Source organism: Cherax quadricarinatus, chromosome 96 (genome assembly GCF_038502225.1).
Source record: "Cherax quadricarinatus isolate ZL_2023a chromosome 96, ASM3850222v1, whole genome shotgun sequence".
NCBI classification, from domain to species: Eukaryota; Metazoa; Arthropoda; class Malacostraca; order Decapoda; family Parastacidae; genus Cherax; species Cherax quadricarinatus.
Window position 1 is genome coordinate 3,067,432 of NC_091387.1, and position 17,232 is coordinate 3,084,663.

Below are 17,232 nucleotides of genomic sequence, written 5' to 3' on the forward strand. Positions count from 1 at the left end.
TGGAAATGTTTTTAATTTTGTGGCACAGCTGTTGTGTGTGCAAGTAACAACAGCCTGACTGCAAGATTGGCTCTCAGGATTTCCTTTACTAGATGCATCGAGGGACACATCAGGTCCCCCATCTTCCAATAATATGTTAGTTTCCCCTAAAATCTACCTTGTCCATAATTACTATTGCATTTGCTTTGTCTGCAGACAAAGGAAATGTGATAGTAATTATGGACAAGGTAGATTATAGGGGAAAAAAAAACATGATATTAGGAAACAGGGGAATTCATAAACCTCTTAATACTGGTATATATGCATACATAAGTACACAAAAGTAGCATTTGAATAAATATAATATCTTTACACAACTGACACCACTAACTTATAATAAATAGTTCACTGCTGGATAAATGCAGTTTAAATCATCAATAGAAAATTACTGAATGAGGTTATGACAAAGCATAAGTGTTGGTACTTATGACAGGCGTGTTAAAATAACACAAGTTGGACACTTTAGTAGTCTTGAAGAAGGAAAATTATAAGTGAAGCACTGATCTAGAACTTTAAATTTAAAAAATTATTCCTTTCCAACATCTTGCACTACTAAAAAAAGTTATTACTGTATAATTCTTCTTTTCATACAGTTATAAGTTTCCCAGAGCATAAAGGACATGGATGGAACTTCTGCAAACCACAGTGCTCAACCTGACTGGTTGCTTCCATTTCATTTAAGAGGTCCAATATTCTCTGTACAGTTGGGCTTTTCTTTGAATAGCCTTCTCCAAGGTGATACACATCAGGACGTGCTGGTATGCCAGAGTCACTCGTGGGAGATCTCGTATCTTCTCCAAGTGATTGGTCTTCCCCATTCACAGCATGAGTTGTGCTTTCTGTTACATCAACTGTAGTCTCTTCAGCAGCTGTACCATTAACCAGCGTGGGTACACCCTTCTCTGTTAAGAAAACATATATATACTGGATATTACCTGAAGTAAATATTACATGTGTTGGACATTACATGAACTAAATATTGCATGTACTGGATATTACATGTATTGGATATTGTATGAACTAAATATTACATATACTGTATTGGATATTACATATACAAATTTACACAGGACAAGCAAAGTCTACCTTTGGTGCTACCACTGGCACTTTGTGTAAGAATTCAGCATTAAATTGAACTTACCTACACCATGAGGGACTGAAGACCGACTCTTGATAACATTGGTCATCTTGATCACCTTCTCGTGGTCTGGCCCCTTCTCCAGTGCTAGAGTTGACACTAAGTCCTGAAATATAACCATCATGAAGTATTGAATCATTACCATTACAGACAACATGGGAAGAGCTATACCTGCATGGGTCTTAAAGTTCCTGGGTAATGGGAGACAATCAGGTTTCATCCAAGGGAAGGGTAACTCCAATTACTTAAAGAGCCTTTATGTGCAGCTCTACATCTTGTCTATTCTGTTATCATTATTACCCCTCTGAGAGTAACATCCCCACTCCTCCTGCAGAGTGCAGGCACTGCCCTTCCCACCTTTGGCTAACCAGTTTTCCCTGAATTCCTTCATAAAAGTTATTATGCTTGCACTCCAACAGCACGTCCCTTAAACCACTTGTCTCCACTTGTCTCCACCCACTCCTATCTAACTCGCTCAACAAAGCCTGCTGAATGTTCAAGCCTGTAAAACTCAAAGCCTCCTGTACCCCCTCACTCAAGCTATTCTTGAAATGACCCTTTTCCTTTCTACTATCCAGCTCGAATTTATACTCTCTCTTCGTCAACCTATCCCTGCCCATCCTCTTTACATGCCCAAACCACCTCAACAACCCCTTGGCTCTTTTAAACCCCTGGTCACCCCACATCACCTTTCAATTTCTACACTCCAAATTCCCTGCATGATATTCACCCCACACACTGCTCTCAAACAGGGCATCGCCACTGCCTCTTGCCTCCTTTTTGCTGCAGCATTCAAATCCCATGCCTCACTTATATAAAACTGTTTATACCACTACACTAGTATTTATTTATTTTATTATCACACTGGCCGATTCCCACCAAGGCAGGGTGGCCCGAAAAAGAAAAACTTTCACCATCATTCACTCCATCACTGTCTTGCCAGAAGGGTGCTTTACACTACAGTTTTTAAACTGCAACATTAACACCCCTCCTTCAGAGTGCAGGCACTGTACTTCCCATCTCCAGGACTCAAGTCCGGCCTGCCGGTTTCCCTGAACCCCTTCATAAATGTTACTTTGCTCACACTCCAACAGCACGTCAAGTATTAAAAACCATTTGTCTCCATTCACTCCTATCAAACCCGCTCACGCATGCCTGCTGGAAGTCCAAGCCCCTCGCACACAAAACCTCCTTTACCCCCTCCCTCTAACCTTTACTTCCCTTTTTACCTCCATAAACTTTCTTTCCACAAATGCTTCAACACACCACCCACCTTTTATTATTATAGAATTATTATTATTTTTATATGAATTTTCAGTGCTATTTGCTTTCTCATGATGCATGAATACAAAAAGACACATGCCATTATTATTTTTATATTTACGCACTAAACAAATATGGGTGTCCCTTGATTAATGAGGATTCGCTATATAAAAGTTTCCTTCTTTTCTTTCTTTCTTTCAACAAATCGGCCGCATCCCACTGAAGCAGGGTAGCCCGAAAATAAAAATAAAAGCTTCTCTTATTCAACTTTAGTAATGTATACAGGAGAAGGGGTTACTAGCCCCTTACTCCCTGCACCTTTGTTGCTTCTTACAACACGCATGGCTTAGGAAGGAAAAATTCTTTTCCAGTTCCCAAAGAGATGAAAGGAAATGAAGAAGAACAAGAACTATTAAGAAAATAGATCCAAACTCAGATGGGAAATAAGTGTATTAGGCCTCTGTGAGTATAGTACAGTTATCATGGGCTCGAAATGCAGCTACAACATAAAAACAAGGGACACCTGTATTAATTTCTGCTGTATAATCCTCCGGGTTTAGCGCTTCCCCCTTGATTATAATAATAATAATGTATTAATTTCTTGATATATAAAAAAATTAAGTACAAAATGTTCTAACTTGTAAAGTTGCAAGCTTAATCCTCATTTCCTCTCGTTCATGCAAGAGGCTAGACAACTCCAATTCACGTTCTCGTGCCTGCTGTTTCATTACCCCTCGCTGGAACTGGTAAATTGTGATATAATCTCCTGAAAAAGGAAAAAGGAATACCAGTTACAACAAAACAGTGGAATATGGTGTTAATAAAATTAAATCTTATATAAAAAAATTTTTGTGTATTGGTGAAAAACTTTAGAGAATATTTTATTTATATTACCAATCCAGAGGGAAAGAAACCAGGAGTAACTCAAATATAAAAGACAATCATTCTGGTTTAAGTCCTGTTTATCAGGATGAGATCTGCAACAGTACATAACATTGGTACTTATCAGGTCAACAGGGACAATAGGTACAAGGAAACGTGTCTGATGTTTCTAGATGTTTGAAGGGAGTTGAGATCCAGCTCTTCATCCCATCACACAAATTTCAACTGAATACTTTACATACTAAATTTACTTCAGATTACAGGCAGTCACCATCAACAAAGGAATGTTAAGCAAACATTTGCCTCTATTGGCCTGCCCTTGTACAGAAACAGGCATTTGAAATTCCAATTCAGAATTCAAAATTGTTATGTCTTTACATATTATACAGTGTGTAGTTTACATGTAATAAAATATTGTGGACACAAAGAAAGCCACAAGCATGTATGAGCATGGTCTTCTATACGGCTGCTTGCCTTGATCACCTGATTACCCTGAGAAAAAAAAAGAACTGCAACTCTGAACCAAGATACTTGCCTATAGTTTCAGTTTCAACCTGCAGTTGCTGGATTACGTGCTCCAGACGCTGCTTGTCATCGCTCAACTCCGCTACTTGCTTCATACTTCGGCTAAATCTGTCTTCCAGAGCTTTATGTGCTTCCTGCAAGCTGAGGAAACTCTCGACTGACAATTCTTTGCTTGGTTGTGTCGCTGAAATGTAATGCAGCTGACATCAATTACTGTAAACTATTTTTTATTAACACATTGGCTGTTTCCTACCGAGGCAGGGTGACCCAAAAAAGAAGAAATACCTTCATCATCATTAACACCATCACTGTCTTGCCAGAGGCGAGCCTACACTCCAGTTAAAAACTGCAACATATGTGTTAATGTTGCAGTTTAAAAACTGTAGTGTAAAGCACCCTTCTGGCAAGACAGTGATGGAGTGAATGATGGTGAAAGTTTTTCTTTTTCGGGCCACCCTGCCTTGGTGGGAATCGGCCGGTGTGATAATAATAAAAAAAATCTCCATCCCACCTTCAGAGTGCTGGCATCATACTTTCCACCTCCAGGACTCACAGTCTTGCAATTGCCAGTTGTATTAATAACCAACTCTTAAGGTTAAAGGGCAAGTTAAGTTTTTTACACTGCCGAGAGTTCAGCACCAGTACCAAGTAAATATGTATGGGGGGTACAGTGTACCTCCTCTGGTACATAAGAGACACAGTCTAAAAGAAGAGAATAAAGATTGTGGGAAAAACTACATGCAAATACATATTTGTGATTACCTGTATGTAACTACAGGAACACAGTTATGCTTGTGGTGTCCAGTCTTCAGTATTTCATAGATCTTAAAGCTTTTTAATGAAATTTCCAATGGTAGTATTAACTACTACTCTCTCCTCTAGCACATTTCATTGATCTAATGTTCTGTAAATAAAACTTTCTAGTGTTCTTTCAGTAGCTTTTCTCTTTTAACATTGTAGTTTATGGCCTTTTGTTATGCCAGTTGATGAAGTTACAAGTTTTCCTTGTCAACTGTATATCCTCTCATATCCTGAATGTGGTTATCATGTCTCCTTGTACCCTTTTAACAGCCCTTCTTCATAACCAATATTTTTGTTTTGTGTGTACAGGAAGGTCCCATATATACAGCACTTATTTTCGATGTTCCATATTTTCAATGGCTTTCAACTGAGTCATTGTTCATTATGTTCCACGCACCGGCGTGACAACTGCCAGCGTGTGGAACATAACGAACAATGGCTCAATTTGAAGCTAACGAAAACATGGAACACCGAAAAGAAGCTGTATATGCAGGGCCCTTCCGTATGTGCATGCATGTTCCAAGACTCAAACACAGATCAATGACCACCTTGACCATGCCAAAATGTTTTAATAATTTTAAATAACAGTGTTACCCACTGCATGTAAGTTTCAAACCCAAGAGATGCTTGGCCAAAGGACCATGTAAGAATATTTTCAGTCTCCTTCCACCAGCCAAAAGTAGTGGAAGTTTTAAGTAATCCGAACAAAAATTATATAGATACATGTACATAAATGGAAATTCCCTCATTAGACAACCAGAGAATAGAATTTAGAGCAAGCAAATTAATGCAATTAGAATGCGTTCTAAATGATTAGCAAACAAAGGATTAAGCCTCCACTATTACTTGTATTCAATGACCCACAAGGGTTGGTTTCATATGAATTTGAAGCCTGATTTTTTTTTTTGAAGCTTGATTTTTTTTTTTTTCAACAAGTCGGCCGTCTCCCACCGAGGCAGGGTGACCCAAAAAAGAAAGAAAATCCCCCCCAAAAAATACTTTCATCATCATTCAACACTTTCACCTCACTCACACATAATCACTGTTTTTGCAGAGGTGCTCAGAACACAACAGTTTAGAATCATATACATATAAAGATACACAACATATCCCTCCAAACTGCTAATAAACCGAATTATTGAGTATACATGTATATACATCCGAAACACTGGCTCGTAAGACGTATATATACGGCCTAAACAGTCAAAGGGTTAATCTACTTACATTTTTTTTCAACAAACTGGCCATACTCACCGAGGCAGGGTGACTCAAAAAAGAAATCAACACTTTCACTATCATTCATATGTAATCACATTTCTTCTTGTTCTTTCAGTGTACCGGCTGTATCCCACCGAGGCAGAGTGGCCCAAAAAGAAAAAGAAAAGTTTTCTTTTTTAACTTTAGTAATGTATACAGGAGAAGGGGTTACTAGCCCCTTGCTCCCAGCATTTTAGTCGCCTCTTACTACACGCATGGCTTACGGAGGAAGAATTCTGCTTCACTCCCCCATGGAGACAAGAAGGAATAAGCAAGAACTAGTAAGAAAAAGGATAAAACCCAAAGGGGTGTGTATATATATGCTTGTACATGCATGTGTAGTGTGACCTAAGTGTAAGTAGAAGTAGCAAGACGTACTTGAAATCTTGCATGTTCATGAGACAGAAAAAAGACACCACCAATCCGAACATCATATAAAACAATTACGGTCTTCTGTTTTACACTCACTTGGTAGGACAGTAGTACCTCCCTGGAAGGTTGCTGTCTACCAACCTACTACCTGTAACCAGCAATCTTACCATCATGTAAAACAATTACAGGCCTTGGCAGGATGGTAGTACCTCCCTGGGCAGTTGCTGTCTACCAACCTACTAATACCTAGTTGTGTGCATTTAATGACCTTTATACGTATATGCTTCTGAACTGTTGTATTCTGAGCACCTCTGCAAAAGCAGTGATAATGTGTGAGTGTGGTGAAAGTGTTGAATGATGATGAAAGTATTTTCTTTTTGGGGATTTTCTTTCTTTTTTGGGCCACCCTGCCTCGGTGGGTCACCCTGCCTCGGTGGGAGACGGCCAACTTGTTGAAAAAAAAAAATACATATATGTAAATGTTTATTGCCATTGTAGTCTTAAGTGAGACTTAAGCTTGCCTGATATGCTCTGCATAACCATGGGCTTTCTGCATGAAATCAAATGTCACCCATCTCTGTTTCATGTGGAAAGAAACTCTGACTTTAAAATGATTCATTTCTGCCAAATCCCAGTAACAAAATAGAGCATATGGATGGTAGCAAAACTTTCTGGATACTGTACACACTACCCATTTGAAAGATATTAAAATTATACAAAAATAACTCACACTTAGAAGACTGAAACATAGACATGAGTTTCAATCTCCCGAGTGTGGATTGTGTGTTGTTCCAGCCACGATACTGGCACTTTTTATTCTATATTAAAATTATATGTGAGGAATTTGCTAATGGTAATTTACCTGTTGGTTGAGAGGTTATTACAGTCTGTGGGAGCTCTTGTGCAGCATCTTGTGACAACTTGGCACATTTGGTCCTCTCGGAATTAAGCTGAGACTGCAAGTTGTTGCGCTCCAGCTCAAGTTTGCTCACTAATGCCGTAAGGCTAGCAATTTCGGATAATAAATTACTACTTCCCTCATTATCTGTAACAAAATCAAATATTACTGCTACTATTGCCTATTTACTTACCCCTAATCTATATAATATTACTGCTAATTTGTCCCTTTTTTACACAAAACTGTCACAAAATTATTATGCAGTAAGTTGTCATTATAATTTGCATTTTTAAACACACTGGCCATTGCCCACCAAGGTAGGGCAATCCAAAACTTGAAACACATGCAACACTGCTCATGCAATAGCTATCTTGCCAAAACTTTGCAGACATCACCATTCATATGACCATCTGAAAAGCAATATCCCCAACCCTCCTTCAGAACACAGACACTGAACTTCCCCACCTCCAGGACTCAAGTCTGGCTAACTGGTTTCCATGACTCCATAAATGTTGCAATGTTCACACTCCAACAGCACACCAAGATAAACAACTACTTGTCTGCGCTCACTTCACAAAAGTAAGCTTCACAGCCTGCTAGATGCTCAATACGCATACCATGCTAACAGTATTAACCTCATAATCTTAATAGTATTCCATCAACTCTATAAGGAGGGGGGTGAGATATTTTGCTGTTTCTGAACTGTAGTGCAGGTATACCTCTTGCAAGACAGTGATGGAGTGAGTGATAATGAAAGTGTTTCTTCTTTTTTTTGGGTCATCCTGGCGGGAAATGGCCAATGTGTAAAAAAAAAAAAAAATGGCGATTTTCCACTAAGGATAATAGATAATGGAACAAAGGACATGAGATATCACAAACATTATGTAGATAAATAATGTAGATGAATTAATTAATAACTTACTTTCGGAATTCATTTCATCTGAAGTGTTTACAGTGGTTGACTGTAAATTCTCATTCCTTGTTGTCTGAGAACTATATTCTGTTATAAGGTTATGGAGTTTTGAGTTCTGTCTTGACAATTCTTCTGTTTCAACCTAAGAGTGAAAATTTAATATATGAGAGGAGATTTAAGAGAACGTGAAGGTTTGCAAGAGAAAAAACAAGTAGCGATTTAAAAACAAAATGTTAATTGGAATGATGAAAAATTTATATACAGTAATTTACACAATTTATGTACTTTATTAAACCATTATCCACAATTCATTTCTAACTACAGTAAAGAACACAGAAAAAATTATATCAATCTTTTAAATAAAGAAAAAGCAATCCTTGATCCACATTGTTTTTGTAATTGTTTTTTTCAATGCTAATTTTGTTCCATTTGGAATGGCAAAGACAATACTCCAAACATATGGCACAGCTTCAATAACCTGCCAAAAATTCACTTACTGGTAACCCACTAGCAAATGGCCAAAGTTGGGCTGAAACATCTGTGTAAGCCTCTCTCTCTCTCTCCTATGACAGGATTATTTGTATATACAGTGGACCCCCGCCTTATGATATTAATCCATTCCTGAGAGCTCATCGTAAGCCGAAATTATCGTTAGCTGAATTAATTTTCCTCATAAGAAATAAGGGAAATCAAATTAATCCATTCCTGACACCCGAAAGTATGAAAAAAAAAAATTTACCACATGAAATATTAATTAATTGGGAAGATGGAAGGAATATTTTGAGGAATTGTTAAATGTTGATGAAGATAGGGAAGCTGTGATTTCGTGTATAGGGCAAGGAGGAATAACATCTTGTAGGAGTGAGGAAGAGCCAGTTGTGAGTGTGGGGGAAGTTCGTGAGGCAGTAGGTAAAATGAAAGGGGGTAAGGCAGCCGGGATTGATGGGATAAAGATAGAAATGTTAAAAGCAGGTGGGGATATAGTTTTGGAGTGGTTGGTGCAATTATTTAATAAATGTATGGAAGAGGGTAAGGTACCTAGGGATTGGCAGAGAGCATGCATAGTTCCTTTGTATAAAGGCAAAGGGGATAAAAGAGAGTGCAAAAATTATAGGGGGATAAGTCTGTTGAGTGTACCTGGTAAAGTGTATGGTAGAGTTATAATTGAAAGAATTAAGAGTAAGACGGAGAATAGGATAGCAGATGAACAAGGAGGCTTTAGGAAAGGTAGGGGGTGTGTGGACCAGGTGTTTACAGTGAAACATATAAGTGAACAGTATTTAGATAAGGCTAAAGAGGTCTTTGTGGCATTTATGGATTTGGAAAAGGCGTATGACAGGGTGGATAGGGGGGCAATGTGGCAGATGTTGCAAGTGTATGGTGTAGGAGGTAGGTTACTGAAAGCAGTGAAGAGTTTTTACGAGGATAGTGAGGCTCAAGTTAGAGTATGTAGGAAAGAGGGAAATTTTTTCCCAGTAAAAGTAGGCCTTAGACAAGGATGTGTGATGTCACCGTGGTTGTTTAATATATTTATAGATGGGGTTGTAAGAGAAGTAAATGCGAGGGTCTTGGCAAGAGGCGTGGAGTTAAAAGATAAAGAATCACACACAAAGTGGGAGTTGTCACAGCTGCTCTTTGCTGATGACACTGTGCTCTTGGGAGATTCTGAAGAGAAGTTGCAGAGATTGGTGGATGAATTTGGTAGGGTGTGCAAAAGAAGAAAATTAAAGGTGAATACAGGAAAGAGTAAGGTTATGAGGATAACAAAAAGATTAGGTGATGAAAGATTGAATATCAGATTGGAGGGAGAGAGTATGGAGGAGGTGAACGTATTCAGATATTTGGGAGTGGACGTGTCAGCGGATGGGTCTATGAAAGATGAGGTGAATCATAGAATTGATGAGGGAAAAAGAGTGAGTGGTGCACTTAGGAGTCTGTGGAGACAAAGAACTTTGTCCTTGGAGGCAAAGAGGGGAATGTATGAGAGTATAGTTTTACCAACGCTCTTATATGGGTGTGAAGCGTGGGTGATGAATGTTGCAGCGAGGAGAAGGCTGGAGGCAGTGGAGATGTCATGTCTGAGGGCAATGTGTGGTGTGAATATAATGCAGAGAATTCGTAGTTTGGAAGTTAGGAGGAGGTGCGGGATTACCAAAACTGTTGTCCAGAGGGCTGAGGAAGGGTTGTTGAGGTGGTTCGGACATGTAGAGAGAATGGAGCGAAACAGAATGACTTCAAGAGTGTATCGGTCTGTAGTGGAAGGAAGGCGGGGTAGGGGTCGGCCTAGGAAGGGTTGGAGGGAGGGGGTAAAGGAGGTTTTGTGTGCGAAGGGCTTGGACTTCCAGCAGGCATGCGTGAGCGTGTTTGATAGGAGTGAATGGAGACAAATGGTTTTTAATACTTGACGTGCTGTTGGAGTGTGAGCAAAGTAACATTTATGAAGGGATTCAGGGAAACCGGCAGGCCGGACTTGAGTCCTGGAGATGGGAAGTACAGTGCCTGCACTCTGAAGGAGGGGTGTTAATATTGCAGTTTAAAAACTGTAGTGTAAAGCACCCTTCTGGCAAGACAGTGATGGAGTGAATGATGGTGAAAGTTTTTCTTTTTCGGGCCACCCTGCCTTGGTGGGAATCGGCCGGTGTGATAATAAAAAAAAAATAACACACAAACTGAAGAAGACATGCACAATTACTACTCTACTAAGAATAGGATACATGACACTTACCTTTATTGAAGATCTGGTGATGATTGATGGGATGGGAGGAGGGGAGACTGTGGATGGTGTTAATGTTTAGGGGGGGGAATCTCCTTCCATTAGGACCTGAGGTAGCAAGTCCTTTTCCGGGGTTACTTCCCTTCTTTTAATGCCACTAGGACCAGCTTGAGAGTCGCTGGACCTCTGTCACACAACAAATCTGTTCATAAAGCTCTGTACCTCCCGTTCCTTTAAGACTTTCCTAAAATGGGCCATAACATTGTCATTGTACAGGTTGCCAACATGGCTTGCAGTAGCTGTGTCAGGGTGATTTTCATCTGTAAAGGTTTGCAGTTCAACCCACTTTGCACACATTTCCTTAATCTCTTTTTTCAATTCCATACTAATTCTCGCCCTTTTTACCACAGGGATGGCACTAGAATCTTTCTTGGGGTCCATGGTGACTTATTTTGCAGTTACAAGCACTAAAAACACTGGGATAATGTGAAATGTACCGAATGTATGCGTAGATGTGACTACACTGGCTGGCTTGTAAACACTGGCGCTGAGGCCACTGGCTGGCTTGTAAACACTGGCGCTGAGGCGTCCCGGACGAATCACGTAAGGCGAGTTTTTTATCATGAGGCGAGGCAAAATTTTTGCATTCAAATGCTTCGTATGGCGGATTTAACGTAACGCGATGCGTTCATAAGGCGGGGGTTCACTGTATTATAATACTCACGTGCAATCCTCAAAACTGACACATTCACCATCACTTGTTCAATAGCTGTCTTGCCAGACATCACAGTTTCAATGACCTTCCAAACAGCATCTTTCTCACCAATCCTTCAGGTTCCTAGAATCTTTTTTTTTTTTTTTTTTAGATATTACCATGCTTGCACTCCAACAGGGCTTCAAACCCTGAAAGCCACCTGCCTCCACTCACTCTGATCTAACAAGTGTATCAATCTGCTGCATGTCATTTATAAAATCCTTCCTTGGATGTTCCTCATACATCCTTATATCCAGACCAGACTAATACTACCTTATATTTAACTTCCTACATAAATGAACCATCTCAGCCACTACTCCTTCATACTCTGAATTAAACATTTCATACCATCACACCATCTTCTAATTTTGTATTCTCTGAATATTCAAACCAAATACAGTGGACCCCCGGTTTACGATCAGCTCCCAATGCGACCAATTATGTAAGTGTATTTATGTAAGTGCGTTTGTATGTGTATGTTTGAGGGTCTGAAATGGACTAATCTAATTCACAATATTCCTTATGGGAACAAATTCGGTCAGTACTGGCACCTGAACATACTTCTGGAATGAAATAATATCGTAAACCGGGGGTCCACTGTACTAATTTAGCACAAAACATCTCTCACTGCTCCTCCATGGGAAAGTGGAGGAGAATATCTCCTCCATAAGCCACGTGTGTTGTAAGAAGCAACTAAAAAGCCAGGAACAAGGGGCTACTAACCCCTTCTCCTGTATAAATTACTAAATGTAAAAAGAAGAAAAATTTTTGCTTCTTCTTTTTCGGGTCACTGTACCTTGATGAGAGACACAGCTGATGTATAAAAAATCTCCCACTGCATCATACCTATATAAATGTATCTACACCATTATACTCTGATACGTTTTCCTGTTGCATCCACTGAAGCTTTTTTCCACAGATTTCTCAACACTTCTGTAACTTCTTTCCCTCATGTATTCTGCAATACACCTTATTGTTCATAGACATTTACTCACAAGCATCAACAGACATTTACTTCCTCTATACTGTTTCCTGTAATCTCTCATTCTGTTGAGAATAATGTTATTTATTTTCATAACCTTGTTCTTTTCTGTATTCACTTTCAACTTTATTCTTTTATATATCTTTCCAAACTCTTCTATCAATCTCTACCTCACTTTTTGTACATTTTCAAAAACTTCTTCATCTTCTTTCAACACATCGGCCATATCCCACCAAGGCAGGGTGGCCCAAAAAGAAAAACAAAAGTTTCTCTTTTTAAATTTAGTAATTTATACGGGAGAAGGGGTTACTAGCCCCTTGCTCCCGGCATTTTAGTCGCCTCTTACAACACGCATGGCTTACGGAGGAAGAATTCTGTTCCACTTCCCCATGGAGATAAGAGGAAATAAACAAGAACAAAAACTAGAAAGAAAATAGAAGAAAACCCAGAGGGGTGTGTATATATATGCTTGTACATGTATGTGAAGTGTGACCTAAGTGTAAGTAGAAGTAGCAAGACATACCTGAAATCTATTTGCAAAAACTATCATTTATTATAAATTTTGGAACTAGAAACACACATTTCAACATGGCTCCATCTTGCAATATTAAAAGAAGAAAATCTTTTTTCTTACAAAAGTAAGTATTTTAGTTTACCTGAGAGAGTCTTAGTTTTTCTTCTAGTTTGCTCACATGTTCTTCATATGTTGTATTTTCCTTGGATAATTGTTCCATGGCCTGCATCATCTGGTTTACGTCAGTCTGATGTTGACTTTGGTTTATTGACATCAGATGTGCACCGAGAGATTCTCCATTTTCTCTCAAGACTGTAATATCTCTATCTTTTTCAACTAACTGCTGCCTGGTTAACAATGAAAAGAAACACTAGAAATACAAAGGTTAATAATAATAACAATAATAATAATAATAATAATTTCTATATGCACAAATATACAGACCATAGTTAATCAATGTCATACTATATAGAAAGTCGATGGTTATGCAGAGCATTTTGGGGAAATTAGGTTCATTTTGTCCCCAGGATGCAACTCACACCAGCTGACTAACACCCAGGTAAACAGGGACAGCAGGTGTCTTAAGGAAACACACCCTAATGTATCCACCTTTACCAGTGATCGAACCACGAACCTTAGTGTGTAGTGTGTGAGCTGAGTACACTACCAACCCAGTTACAGAACACCGTAATGTTACTAAAGCTTATCCTGAGCCTCATCCCACTCCCGGTAAAGAAAAAACTAGAAATTTAACTGAACTTCACACAGGTGTTTTAAGTGCATGGATCCTGACCCTCAGTGATAGAGTAAAGATCAAAACTAACCCACAAATTGTGATATATCAAGTCTGAGGTGTGAATGGTTCCAGCTACAGAACTGTGACTAATTTTTCATGACAGTACAGTGGACCCCCGGTTTACGATATTATTTCATTCCAGAATTATGTTCAGGTGCCATTACTGAACGAATTTGTTCCCATAAGGAATATTGTGAATTAGGTTAGTCCATTTCAGACCCCCAAACATACACGTACAAAAGCACTTACATAAATACACTTACATAATTGGTCGCATTGGGAGCTGATCGTAAAGCGGGGGTCCACTGTATACGTACGTGTATAACTTATTTTCACGACAGTACAAGTGTAACAGCTACTGATTACCAGTGTGGAATTAAAAAACTTAAGACTTGCAGCTGATGAAGTGATTTAAATACCAGCTTCAGTTTTTAAATGTTAGTCAACTTTTTTGCAATGCACTAAAGAGAAGACTTACTTCATGTTTGTAATATCCTCATTCAATGTTGCAATCTCCTGGTTGAGAGCTTTTCTTACATGCAATTCCTTCTCCAATTTTTCTGTCAGCTCTAGTTTCTTGTTACTCTGAAAAATTTCATACAATAAGCTTAAGATGTATGAAAAATCCAGACAATGTAAATCTAATTTTTTGTAGGTAGTAGGCAGTTTGGAGGGATATGTTGTGTATCTTTATACGTATATGCTTCTAAACTGTTGTATTCTGAACACCTCTGCAAAAACAGTGATAATGTGTGAGTGTGGTGAAAGTGTTGAATGATGATGAAAGCATTTTCTTTTTTGGGGATTTTCTTTCTTTTTTGGGTCACCCTGCCTCGGTGGGAGACGGCCGACTTGGTGAAAAAAAAAAAAGTAGGTCGGTAGAGAGCAACCACCCAGGGAGGTACTACCGTCCTGCCAAGTGAGTGTAAAACGGAATCCTGTAATTGTTTTACATGATGGTAGGATTGCTGGTGTCTTTTTTCTGTCTCTTAAACATGCAAGATTTCAGGTATGTCTTGCTACTTCTACTTACACTTTGGTCACACTGCACATACATGTACAAGCATATATATACACACCCCTCTGGGTTTTCTTCTATTTTCTTTCTAGTTCATTTTCTTGTTTAGTTCCTCTTATCTCCATGGGGAAGTGGAACAGAATTCTTCCTCCATAAGCCATGTGTGTTGTAAGAGGAGACTAAAATGCTGGGAACAAGGTGCTAGTAACCCCTTCTCCTATATAAATTACTAAATTTAAAAAGAGAAACTTGCGTTTTTCTTTTTGGACCACCCGGCCAGTTTGTTGAAAAGAAAAAAAAAATCTAATTTCTCTCTCTCTCAACATTACCACAAATGTGTATGTTTCGTAGTAGTGTCTTCAATTAGCATATGTGGGATCCAGCCCCTACCACGTTGTGTGCTGAATAACCCACATTAATAATAATAATAATAATAATAATAATAATAATAATAATAATAATAATAAACAATGAATAAGACATATGTACAACACTTGAGTATCTTTATTATGAAGATGTTTTGCCTGCTTTACGAAATTTAAAAAGAGAAACTTTTGTTTTTCTTTTTGGGCCACCCTGCCTCAGTGGGATGCGGCCGGTTTATTGAAAGAAAGAAAAGTTTTGCCAGTTAGTGGCTTTATCAATTCAGCACAGAGGTTATTTGAAGGTGTTGAAACTGGAGATAGTAGATGATGAGGTAATCAGTCCCTCAACCTAGATTGTGTTCACCAGTGGTGAACACATTGGTGTCTCTCACCGAGGTAAAGTGACTCCCCAAAAAAGAGAAACAAGTGTAATAATTCAATCGCTAAATTGCCCCCTGATTTTTTTTTTTTTTTATCACACTGGCCGATTCCCACCAAGGCAGGGTGGCCCGAAAAAGAAAAACTTTCACCATCATTCACTCCATCACTGTCTTGCCAGAAGGGTGCTTTACACTACAGTTTTTAAACTGCAACATTAACACCCCTCCTTCAGAGTGCAGGCACTGTACTTCCCATCTCCAGGACTCAAGTCCGGCCTGCCGGTTTCCCTGAATCCCTTCATAAATGTTACTTTGCTCACACTCCAACAGCACGTCAAGTATTAAAAACCATTTGTCTCCATTCACTCCTATCAAACACACTCATGCATGCCTGCTGGAAGTCCAAGCCCCTCGCACACAAAACCTCCTTTACCCCCTCCCTCCAACCTTTCCTAGGCCGACCCCTACCCCGCCTTCCTTCCACTACAGACTGATACACTCTTGAAGTCATTCTGTTTCGCTCCATTCTCTCTACATGTCCGAACCACCTCAACAACCCTTCCTCAGCCCTCTGGACAACAGTTTTGGTAATCCCGCACCTCCTCCTAACTTCCAAACTACGAATTCTCTGCATTATATTCACACCACACATTGCCCTCAGACATGACATCTCCACTGCCTCCAGCCTTCTCCTCGCTGCAACATTCATCACCCATGCTTCACACCCATATAAGAGCGTTGGTAAAACTATACTCTCATACATTCCCCTCTTTGCCTCCAAGGACAAAGTTCTTTGTCTCCACAGACTCCTAAGTGCACCACTCACTCTTTTTCCCTCATCAATTCTATGATTCACCTCATCTTTCATAGACCCATCCGCTGACACGTCCACTCCCAAATATCTGAATACGTTCACCTCCTCCATACTCTCTCCCTCCAATCTGATATTCAATCTTTCATCACCTAATCTTTTTGTTATCCTCATAACCTTACTCTTTCCTGTATTCACCTTTAATTTTCTTCTTTTGCACACCCTACCAAATTCATCCACCAATCTCTGCAACTTCTCTTCAGAATCTCCCAAGAGCACAGTGTCATCAGCAAAGAGCAGCTGTGACAACTCCCACTTTGTGTGTGATTCTTTATCTTTTAACTCCACGCCTCTTGCCAAGACCCTCGCATTTACTTCTCTTACAACCCCATCTATAAATATATTAAACAACCACGGTGACATCACACATCCTTGTCTAAGGCCTACTTTAACTGGGAAAAAATTTCCCTGATTATATTAATAATAATCCAGCCATGGTATTGTATCTTTCATTCTACACGAAATCTTTACTTACCATTATAATAAAACCACTCTGTAGTTCTTCCAGCTGCTCTTTAAGCTGTTTATTTTGAGTAAGGGCACGAGCAGCAGCAACCTTGTCACTCTGCATGGCGGCAAGCAGCTGCGATGTGTCCACTTCTTCAGTGTGGCTTCGTTCTATCTTCATCTCCAGTTCCTCCACGTTGCAAGACAGCTGATCCACCAGTTTAGAGAGTTGTCTGTTGTCATTTGTCTGCATGGTGAGGAGTAATAAAATTATAGTGTGAATGATGGTGAAAGTGTTTCTTTT

At 39.3% G+C, this 17,232-nt stretch overlaps 1 protein-coding gene across 2 annotated transcripts in view; it reads right to left on the minus strand.

Annotated features, from left to right (window-relative positions):
- Positions 1-316: 316 nt before the first annotated feature.
- The window catches only part of LOC128701745 (golgin subfamily A member 2), a 47,576-nt gene continuing 30,660 nt past the window's right edge, over positions 317-17,232 (minus strand). Inside the window, exons 10-18 of one of the 2 annotated variants that reach the window (XM_053795647.2) lie at positions 16,957-17,175; positions 14,326-14,432; positions 13,194-13,398; positions 8,098-8,230; positions 7,140-7,322; positions 3,858-4,031; positions 3,079-3,206; positions 1,181-1,283; positions 317-941 (exon numbers count right to left, since the gene is read on the minus strand). In XM_053795647.2, the coding sequence (XP_053651622.2) occupies positions 625-941; positions 1,181-1,283; positions 3,079-3,206; positions 3,858-4,031; positions 7,140-7,322; positions 8,098-8,230; positions 13,194-13,398; positions 14,326-14,432; positions 16,957-17,175 (1,569 nt within the window). In that variant the 3' untranslated portion in view covers positions 317-624. The remainder of the gene's footprint in view (positions 942-1,180; positions 1,284-3,078; positions 3,207-3,857; positions 4,032-7,139; positions 7,323-8,097; positions 8,231-13,193; positions 13,399-14,325; positions 14,433-16,956; positions 17,176-17,232) is intronic. The other variant, XM_053795646.2, reaches the window with a different exon arrangement.